The 11,147-nt window shown below is 40.3% G+C and overlaps 3 protein-coding genes across 3 annotated transcripts; 1 reads left to right on the top strand and 2 right to left on the bottom strand.

Annotated features, from left to right (window-relative positions):
- Positions 1-1,477: 1,477 nt before the first annotated feature.
- On the bottom strand, positions 1,478-4,252 carry AK88_04052 (uncharacterized protein; the record flags this gene model as incomplete). The annotated part of the gene is made up of 1 exon (XM_012481662.1): positions 1,478-4,252. One exon carries the CDS (start codon positions 4,250-4,252, stop codon positions 1,478-1,480), a length of 2,775 nt encoding a protein of 924 aa, XP_012337085.1.
- Positions 4,253-6,490: 2,238 nt separating this feature from the next.
- AK88_04053 (uncharacterized protein) lies at positions 6,491-8,050 on the top strand (the record flags this gene model as incomplete). The annotated part of the gene is made up of 1 exon (XM_012481663.1): positions 6,491-8,050. The coding sequence occupies one exon, from the start codon at positions 6,491-6,493 to the stop codon at positions 8,048-8,050; it is 1,560 nt and encodes a 519-aa protein (XP_012337086.1).
- Positions 8,051-8,958: 908 nt separating this feature from the next.
- Positions 8,959-10,116, bottom strand: AK88_04054 (uncharacterized protein; the record flags this gene model as incomplete). The annotated part of the gene is made up of 1 exon (XM_012481664.1): positions 8,959-10,116. The coding sequence occupies one exon, from the start codon at positions 10,114-10,116 to the stop codon at positions 8,959-8,961; it is 1,158 nt and encodes a 385-aa protein (XP_012337087.1).
- Between the last annotated feature and the right edge of the window lie 1,031 nt (positions 10,117-11,147).

Raw genomic sequence — 11,147 nt, forward strand, 5'->3', positions numbered from 1 at the left:
TTTTTTTTTTTTTTTTTTTTTTTTTCTCGGCTTCCCTCTGCCTCCTATTTGTTGCACTACTTCGCGCCCCTTCTTCCTGTGTTGCGGCGGTTGCCTGAACGAGCACCTGCTTATACTTCCTACGTGGGCTCGTCTGTGTAGGAGCTCGAGCGGGCTCTCCCTGTCTCATGGGATATTTCCGAGATCGCGCTTGCGCTCGGGCTGGCGCCCTTCAGCTCTGCACAATTTCCGCTGCACTCGTCGCTACTCCCGCGTGTGCGCACGTTTCTGACCGCTGCTTCCTCTTACAAAGATTGCCTGCACAATTTCATGCATTTTTCAAACAATTGCTCGACGTACTCACAGATGACTTCTTTGCAGTTTAAAAAAAAAAACGGAAATGAACGTATCGTGTGGGGAGAACGTGGTTCCTCCGTTTTGGAAATTTTCTTTTTAAGTGCTCTTGTAAAATAGATCGAGTGGGAAAAGATAAAAATTATGGGGGGCTTTTTTTTTTTTTTTTTTTTTTTTTGAAAAAAAAAAGTAGCTAGCTATTTTGCGTGTAAAAAAAAAAAAAAAAAAAGAAGAAAAAGTGCCGCCCCTCCCAAAGAGCTGTTACTCCCTCCTGGGTATGCAATTGTGACATTGAGAATCCCTCATACTCACTCAGTGTGTGCATGACCTGTGTGGAGGATGATATCCAACTGATCAAAACTGTTCACATTTCTTCTTGTTCTTTTTTACACGAGGAAGTGTGTCAGTTGGGAGAATGCACATCCGAGCTGTTGAGCAGTAGAAAGAGTCCGTGCCTTGGACGAAGTCACGCTTTTTTCTCGTTGCTCCCCCTTTGAGGGAGCTAACACCTATCCTTCGTTTTTGCACAAATGGAATAGAAAGCGTTCATCCTGTATTTTTTTATTTTCCACGTACCATCCAAATGACTATAAAAATGGCCATTCCACTCTCTCCCCACCATGCTCATTTTTCGACAGTCATGATGGTAAGAGTGAGCTTGAACTACATACAGTAACTAATTCATAATCATAAGAGTTGGTAGGGTGGAGCCACAAAAACGGGGTTTTAAAAAATGCCACCCTTCAATTTATATACACATGAAAAAAAAACGAGCGCGTGGTTGCGCATTGTGTTTTGCGTGCTCTCCCCGCTTGTATATGAGTGTGGGAGACTCGGAATAACCTCTAACTTAGTTAAGGGAAGTTAAAAAAAAAAAAAAAATTGCCATAGGACGCTTTAAAAATAAGTCGGTACACACACGGGAACATTTCATCAAAGATGAATTAAAAATAAAAGCAAAAATAAATTTACAAGTGTCAAAAATGGGGTTAAAAAATGGGAATAATCATCGGAGCTGCGTCGGTGGTATAGCAGTGTACCATTGCATCGATCTGGTAGGTACCCGCCACGCGGACGACTCGCCGCGTAAGTCCAACGGAGCGTGCATGCCATAGCGCATGGTGCTACCCCCCCCTCTGTCCCCTCACTGCATCACCTCCGTGTTGTGCTTCACCCACTGAATCAAGTTGTGGTTTAAATTATATGACTCAATGTTCTCAAGGAAGATGTCGTAGCAAGGGAATTTTGTCGGCTCATGTAGACCGAATAGGTCGTTACTAAAATTTTTAATATTCAAATGACTTAATGAGTAGGAAGACAGAGTTATGATGTCCAGATCTACCAACCGAAAGAAGGATCGTCTGTACGCATCCAGAGAAAAACCAACAATCTGTTCTTGCGGATAGGCTTGTTTAAATTTGTTAATTTCTAGCAAGATGACATAGAGCGTTTTAGGAAGTAACTCTTTTTTGTACAACCTTGTAAATGCACATAGGATCATATATTCAATAGTGCAGAGATCTCGCAACACTTTTTTAATGTAGTGTCTCCTGATGAACTTGGACTGTACGTTGTTTAATATGTATTGACTTTCCACTTTACTTTTTAATTTAATATTTTCCTTTAACTTCCTTGGACTCATATCCATGTTCATGTCTAGATGGAAATGTCCATCTCGACCTGCATTTTTTCCCTCGTCTGCTAAATCTTGGTGCATATTTCTTTTAACAGGGGTGCAGTCTAACTTGCCTGGTCTTTGTTCTCGAAGGTACTCCAGGTTAGCTTTTTTCTCTTTGGAAAAAATACCTAATTTTTCACTCCCCAATTGACCATGGTCATTAGTGCTGTTACCTCTGCCCTTCATTGGGGAAGCCTCTCTCAGCTGTTCCCCTTCTAAAAAGTGGTTATACTGGGAGGCCTCCCCCTCTGCATGCATATTTACCTCACAATCGATCGAATTTGAGGTATCCTTCTTGAAGTATTCTCCTTCCTGATCAGAAGTTGAGGAAGTATGTTCTGAATGAGCGTCCAGTAAGGCGTTCTTCTGGAATGGATCTTTATGGAGGTTATTATTGATTTCCCCTTCTTGGCCATGCGCATTTCCACTAAGGATATGTTTATATTCACAGATGGACAAAATGGCATCTACACAAGTGTGGTAAATATGCCTGATATCGAGTCCATAATTGATGTCGTAGGACCACTGCTTTAGGAGGAGCTCATCAGCAATCTCCTTCTGCATGGTGGAATTATAAATTTGCAAAAATTTCTGAATCTTAATCAAATCTACGTAGGTAAAATAAACAGAATAATATTTCTTAATGAGATGGAAATCGTCCAAATTGACATACAATATTTTGTACACCAATTTGGATATTTCATCAATGTTCAAAATGGGCGAAATGTGGAGCATCTCAAATGTGAACCTGGATTTTATTCTCTTTTCTAAAGTTTGAGTAATGTCCAATACGTTGGTCAGGCAAATTATGTTAATGCAAATATTTTTTCTGTGTAATAAATCGAATAGAGTATATAAAAGATTTTGCTTAGTCTGTAGACAAAACTTTTCTACATTTTCAATGATGAGAAGAGTTTGTTTTTTTTCATTATTTATCTGGATCAGTAATTTTTCCAATTTGATAATATAATCGTTTAGTAATAAATTCCCTTCTATCTTGGACTCTGTTTCGTCTACATAATTTTGAAGCTGACTCAGAATGGACTTGATGCATTGCACATCGTCTCTGTAGAGGTATGCACTGATACGAATTGTGTATATGCACCTCTGTTCCCTCTCTTCCTCTCTTATTTCTTCGACAATTTTTTTATATTTTTCATTAAACTCTGTGTTTTCATCATCACTGCGGTTCTCCACTTGGGGCAAATGGTTGTGCTCCTTCAACAGTTCTTCGAATTGAATTTTGTTCCGTATGTTTGTGTTTTTTCTTAGGGGAGACAAGTCGTTGTTTTCGAATATATTTTTTATGTTCATGTTGATTTGTTGCGCATTCATTTTGGCTTCACTTTCTTCCCACGTGTGGGGGGTCCCCTGGATAGGCTCATCATCGCATGTGACACTCTCATGGGCGTGTTGTCTGCCCCGTTTGTCGCCACTCCTTTCGCTATTCTTGCCGCTATTCTTGCCGCCACTCCTGTCGCTACTCTTGCTGGCCTTCCTCGGGGTGAAGTTGAAAAGTGGCTCGTCGGAGTGAATCTTAATCTTCTTCCTTACATGCTCCGGAGACGACTCGTAGCTGCAGGTCTCCTCCTTCTGGTACCTCTTCACGGTATACGGCGTCTTCTTGTACAATTTCTTACTCACATTGTCATCGGCTGACAGGAACCCCACGCTCCGTTTGTCGCTTTTCCGATTCATATTTTTTTCTATTTGTAAATATTTGTTAAAGTATTCGATGGCCAAACTTACACACGTGGTTTTTCCGCAGCCCAGCATTCCCGTGACGAGAAAAATTTTGTTCTCCCTGATTTTGTACGACTTGATCAATTTCTTCAGGAGCTCCTTGATGGAGTAGTTGAGGTCCTTGTGCTCCTCCTGGTTAACCTGTCCCTTTGCTTCGCCACCTTTGCTTTGTTTGTTATTTCCACTCTGCTTCCCACCGCAACCCTGCTTGGCGCACCCCTCCTTGGACAGCAAATTTTCCAGCATGATATTCGAGATGGACTCCTCTTCATATTTCTCAAAGTAGTTGCTGTAAAGCCCCCCGTGCAGAGCTAAGTTGGCCTTTATCCGTACGATGTGCTTTATGTACGTCAAAATGTACACACTGTAGAAGCTTTCGCTCTTCTCCTTCTTTCCCTCCTCCACTTTGCCATTTGCATAAATGTTATTATTTCGATATGCCTTAATCTTTACGTTCGCAATATTTTCCAGGGTGAGATCACCCTGCCCGTCTTTCATCATCGGTCACAAAAAAAAAAAACGGCGCTCGATTATATGATCCCTTGGCGGGGGAAAAGTGTAAAAAACAAAAAAAAAAAAAAGAAAGCCTTAAATTTGCAAATACGTAATAATAGTTACCTTCACATTATCTGTTTTCATCCTCCAAAGGAATACAAAAAAAAAAAAAATGAAATTAAAAAAAAAAATCGAAAATTGACAAGTTCGCACAAATGTGCCCTCGTTATATGACACCCAATTATGAATACAAACTGTAGCCATATACACACGTATTTTTTTTTTTTTTTTTTTTTTTTCTCCCGAGCATGTGCCTACGTGACACAGGGGAAAACTTAATTAACATAAGAAATGCAAAAGGCCACACCGATGTAGACGCGAGGTTTGAATAAACGCGCAAGGGTTCGAAGATAATTTCGACCGAGTGCCTTTTTTTTTAAAAGCATCTCCCTTTTAGAGGTGTAAAATTGGAAAACCGGTCACTCTCCCTTTTGCTCACTTTGCACGCAAAATAATACGGCGCTTGAAACGAGCAAATGAAAACAGTGAAAGTAATAGGGTGAAAAAATGGGGAGAAACAATTGCACGCAACAATCGAGTGAATTGAATGAACGAGTTGGCCGCCCCAACCAGGAAACACGACCAACGGACCGTTTACCCCCATGGCATCTTGCTCACTTATTTGAACCCCTACATGCACGAGGACCGGCACACACGCACATAGCCTGCACCATGTCAACATATAAACCAACCACTAACCTCTATTTAATGCGCAAGTTGAATTCGTTCCTTATAAAAATGTAGATGCGGTGTCCCTGTTTGACGCTTCAAAGGGGAGGAAGACTGGACAGAGTGATTAGTATATAAACAGATTGACACAAAAAAAAAAAAAAAAAAAAAAAACAGTCGTTCGATGGGGCATCCTCCCCAAATAGTAGCCCCCTTCAAAGAATAATCATTTGAATTGGCTATTCATTCTCTGGGACGTACAAACGTTACTGTGTGAGGACATAAACACGTCCGCCTACACGCATAGGTACAAACGTTTATCTGTTTACAAATGGGTGCATCCCAATGTACACTTATGCACACATGCAATGTGCCATTGAAGGGGCATGCGTCACGCGCATACTTGTGCGTAGGCACAGCCCCAATTTGTTCCACCTCCTGGCGTTTCCCCCAATAATGAGCGTTTTCTACAAAAGGGAGAATTGCGCCTGGGGGTGCACAAGAAAGGGACAAATGCGAATAATATAAAATGCGCCCATTAAAAAATGTACCCATTAAAAATGCACCTCTGAAAAAGCCCCTTTTGAGAAATCCTCCCACCTGAACATATATACATACTGTGCGGATTAGCGTCGAACTGGTTTTCCTCCTGCATATTTCTCTTTTCTTCACGTCCCCATACTTAAAAACCAGCGTTGCGCCGATACGTGAACATGCGTGATGGTACCTACTTACATATTATGTGATCCCACGCGATTTCGCCCCCATGGCGTGTACATGGAAACGTCGGCGCAAAATTTAATAAACACCGTTACGCAAAGGAGAAAAAAAAAAAAAAAAAAAAAAAAAAAAAAAAAAACTTCCCAAAAAAAAAAAAAAGGAGAAAAAAAAAAAAAAAAAAAAAAAAAAAAAAAAAAAAAAAAAAAAAAAAAAAAAATGAAAAAAAACAAAATGGAATAAAAAAAAAAAAAAAAAAAAAAAAAAAAAAAAAAAAAACAAACTTTTCGCCATATAAAATTAACCATATACCTGTTGATTAGCAATCCCCCCCGTGTACTGATAATCTTCATGGATCCTTATAAAAAACGAAGGCGACGTTACGGTTACAGTGGTGAAAAAAAGTAAGGAGAAACGGGAAAGGGGGATAAATGCCGATTTTCACATTTTTTTACCTGCACAAGCCCGACCGTTCGACACGTGTACCCGTGAGGTCACTCTATGGGCATGTAATCGAGCGATGCTTGTTGTAAGCGGCGGCCTGATCAGTACCCGCAGCAGTACCCACAGCAGCGCAACAAGTGTAGTAGGCGAGCAGTGGTGTTATTATTTTACCCTACACGGCCAAGAACCTGTCGCTTCCCCCCCTGGATTGGGTTCAGTGGCATTTGTGAACTGGGCATCCCAAGTGGAGCGGCGCCAATCACAGTAGCGCTAACGGAAAGGTAGCCAAAAGCTGTGCGGCGACACGACCCGCTTCACAGCTACAAACTTCCCCCGCCTCCGCTCTACAAAATGAGCGACAAAACCAAGGAGGGGAAGAAATCCCCCTCGGAAGATGAGAAGGATAAGGAATTTGAAGAGAAAATAAAAAATATGACCGTAGATGAACGAGTGAAGAACGCCCTAAACCTTAAGCTAGAGGGCAACAATGAATTTAAAAATAAAAAATATGAAGAAGCCATCAGCAAATACAATGAAGGATTGAAGTACATAAAAAAATTAGAAAATAAAAATGAAAAAATGATTGAACTGGAAATCGCCTTTTACCAAAACATGAGCATATGCTATTCGAATGTAGAGAATTATAATGAGGCATATGAGTATGTGAAAAAAGTACTACAACTGGATAAGGACAATGCAAAAGGGTTGTTCCGATTAGGACAAATTGAATTCAACCGATGTAACTTTGACGTTGCCAAGGAGAAGGTACAAGATTTTATTAAAGCACACCCAGACAATATAGAAGCGAAAAAGCTGCTTAAAAATATCCTCATAAAACAAAACGAACACAACAAAAAACAAAAGGAGGCCTACTCCAAAATTTTCGAAAAGGCTTCTGGGCTGTACGATGATAGAGAGAAGGAAATACAAAGAAAGAAAAAGGAAAAATATGAAAATTATTTGAAATCTTGTGCAGAGAAGAATGAAAAGATTCTCGACTTTGACGAGTGGGAAGCTATGGAGAGGGAGAAGCAAAATGAGGAACAGACGGAGAAGCAGAAGCAGGAAGAGGAGAAGAAGCAAAAGCAGAAGGAACAGCAGAAACAAAATAAGGCGGAAAAGAAAAAGTCAAAGTATAATGATAATATGAAGAAAAAAAGTGACTCACTTACATCCAACACAACGAATAACTCGTCCTGCCTAGACATAGACGAGGAAGACCAAAAAATAATCGACGAGACAAAAAAAATGGGCTACTGTTATTTTAAAAAAGATATAAAAGAAGATGATAAAAAATTTTTTGAAAAAAATATGCCTCAAAAAATAGAAAATGGCATTAGTGATGATTACAATTTGTATAGCTCTGAAAATAAAGCCATCTCGTCGTGGAACGCTGCTGGCACTACATATGAAGAAAAGGACATGAGCAAGTGGGCCAAGCAAAAATTAGAGCAGTGCCTTAAAAATATCCATTTTAAAAATACAGAAAAATCAGACTTGCTAAATTTAAATAACCAAAACGAATATAACCTGTTGAATGCAGATTATCCTGAAATCCTACCAATACAATATTTGTACAAAATTGAACTCAAGGAGATAAAAGATCTCAACGTCGATGCACAAATCGTTGTTATACGAGGCACAAAGAGACACATCTTCGAGCTCTCATGTAATTTATACGTAACCCTAAACATTAATATCACTGAATTTCACACACATAAAATTATCGTCCAAATAAATGAACTCTCTAGCGAACTAGAAGCAGGAAAAACATGGAAGGACTACATCACTGTGAAGAAAAATGATAAATTAAAAGTTCCAGATAAATTATTCAACAATATCTACGAGCTTCTCATCGAGAAGGTGGTCAACCAGGTCAAGTACTTCACAGAGGAGTATAGTAAGATGTGATGTCCAGGTGGGGGGAGGGGGGAGGTGGGAGTCGTCCATATCTTTGTCCCCTTCTCCCCCAATGGTGTTACGCAAAAACCATCGTGTTAGGCTTACATCCCCGAAGTTAATTGCACCAGCGAGAATATACACACACAGGTGTTCATTAACCCCCCCCCCCCCCCCCCCCTTCACGTAATTTATAGCGTAGCTGAATTGATTTTATCATTTTCCCCTTCCCCCGCGTTTTTTCCCTTTTTTTTTCCCCCTTTTTTTACGAACATATATTTGACATATATAACTTTTTCTTCTTCTCTCGGCACATTGCCCCGAGGTCTTACTCACAAAAAAGCTTCTCTTAATTGTACAAAAAGAAGAGAGAAAAAAAAAAATATATATATCACCACATCAACACTGTGTGATATAGAGAGCATCGTACAAAAAAATTCCCTCTGCGTCATTATTGGACGTTTTTAAATATAAAGGCCCCTCGATGGGGTTGCCCACCACCGTTGGTAAGTCCGAAATGGAAGTATTAAGAAAAAGGCGTGGTACTAACGAGGTGCAAAAAATAAAAAATTCGCTACGCATGTACGCGTAGACTGCAGCCCGATCCCGTAATGGGGGGGAATACCTTCTTGAGACTCCTTTTTGTGGGAGTGTATTTTTAAATATGTTGAGAAGTGTCAAGCGGTTATTCAAAAAAGAAAAAAAAACAAAATAAAAAAGAAGGAAAGAGGAAAGAGGAAAGAAGCGCCTTGCAAAAGGAGTGTGAACAAACGGGACGCTCACTCAACACCTCAAAACGTGACTTGTATTTGCACAGCCAAGTGGATCGCTCCCTCCTGGTTGATCCTTCCCATTCACCATAAAGCATTAAAATAGGCCAGTACCTGCCATCATATCCCTATGCACAAAAGTGCACACTGTTAAAGTAGCAGTGTGTTCATCAGGTTTCCTGTATAATCGAACAGCTTGTTGTAATGTCCCCCCTTCACCTTGTTACCATCCAAAAAATTATTTCTCTTGGCGAACCCATAAACTCCGGAGATGAGATTATTGAACTTCTCACTGTACTTCTTATCGTACATGGCTTTCTCAAACGTCTCCTTTAGCGCATTTGTCTTTTCGGCTCCCAACTTTCCACTTGATAACATGGTGTCGAGAAGCTTCAGGCTGATGTCGTACTCAGTCTGATTTAGGACAATGTTGTCGTATTGCTTCCTGAAATTGTTGTATGCACTGTGGTGAGTTCCTTGGTCCATCATATTTTTTTTATTGTCTCCTGCAAGTAGCTCGTCGTACAGTATGTCCAAGTGATGGACCTTCCCAGCGGAGTTGACCTTCTGGTTCGGGGCGGCTGCCACGGTTGAAGCGGTTGACACGACAGGCCCAGCTGGCCCAGCTGCTTTTGTGGGCTGTGCAGAATTTTTCAACCCACCCGAAGCCTCCTCCACAGCGAGTTCACTTTTGGGGGAAGAAGCACCTTTACCTTGAACAACTGTCGGATTGGATGAACCTCCTCCAGTCGTTTGTCCTTGTGCATTTGCACCACTCGTCACTTCTGTAACAACCACGTCATTTGTGGGTTTCTGTGGAGGTGATTCATTTACCTTATCTGTTGCACCTGCAGTAACTGCTGGTTCCGTGACTCCTTGGTCGCCTTTACTTGGTCCGCCTCCACTAACGACACCCGTACTCTCCAATGCTTGTTCCTCATTCGCCTTGACGCTTTGTCCGGCGAACTTCTTATCGCTAAGACCCAATTGGCCCTTGTGCCCTGGCGAGGTGTGCCCCGTCGGGGAACGCCCCTTGGCTTCCTTGTCGCTTTTTAAATTTTTGAATTCTTCCAACTTTTTTTTTAAAGTCAAAATTTGATCTTCGGTGATTTTCTTCGACAAATTATCGTCCTTCATTTGAAATTTTAAATTTTCTAATTTCTCTTTTAGTGCTTTGAGCTCATCATTGTAGTTGTTATCAGCATCACCCTTGTGTGTTTTTTTCTTTTCCTTTTTATTATCTTTTCCTAGGGTTGGTCCTGCGCACAGCAGGAGCAGACAGGAGACCAGGACGATTGAGCTCTTCATTGTGATTGAAGGAGTATCGATGGGGGAATTAAAATGGTGGGATAATTTTTGTGACAGGAAAAGGCAACCAAGTATTATTTAAAAGGGTAGCGCTTAATCAGAGCAGCTGAACAAGCGCGGATAACACATCCCTCTTGAGGTGACCAATTTTTGGGTGACGCAAGGAACAAACGAGGGAGAGAGCCAGCTGTGCATACGTGTGTATCCCAAATTTGTTTCAACTTGCAACACGCTCTTTTGTGTGATGCTCAGTGAGAACGTGGGAAAAAAAAAAAAGTTAACGACTGAAAAAAATGCTAATGACAGAATGAGCCAGTGGGCACAATATAATGTATCCGTGCTTCAGGGTATTCATAACCCCTTTGGATTTACACACCTCAATAATTTGAAAAAAAAAAAAAAAAAAGAAAAAAAAATTTCACAGCCAATTTAGCCAAACATATGATAATTATGGTGCCCGTAAAAATTGATGTGTTAAAGGCTGCCCAAACTTGTAAAGTCAGTCGATAAAATATTCCGATTCCTAACCATTACATTTGCACACACGGGAAATTTGAACGTTCGATCAGAAAATATAATGAATAAACCATTCGCCTTAAGTTGGTTTACTCTCCTCAACCTTTTGCAACTAAATGCACATCTCCTGAGCTCGGTTCCTTCCCGCACTCTGCAGTTTATCCATACACCAGAAAATGGGATATACCTGAGCAGTTTTCGCACGCTTTTCCCTTTTTTTTTTTTTTTTTTAAAAAAGGGTAAATGTGTATACCAATATGAGAACATTTTTTACGGTCGGCCATATTTTTCATGACAGGTTCGAACATGTGGACAAACTTTTAATAAGGTGAGCCACATTAATAAGGAGCAAGTTTAATGCACCAGAGAAGGCGGAAAAGAAAAAAAAATGAAAAAAAAAAAACGAAGTAAAACACCGAATAACACGAAATAAAACCAAATGGCGCGGAATAAAAACGGAAGAAAACAAAAAGGAAAAATGCAAAAAAAAAAAAAAAAAAAAAAAAAAAAAAAAA

Source organism: Plasmodium fragile, assembly GCF_000956335.1.
Source record: "Plasmodium fragile strain nilgiri unplaced genomic scaffold supercont1.52, whole genome shotgun sequence".
NCBI lineage: Eukaryota > Apicomplexa > Aconoidasida > Haemosporida > Plasmodiidae > Plasmodium > Plasmodium fragile.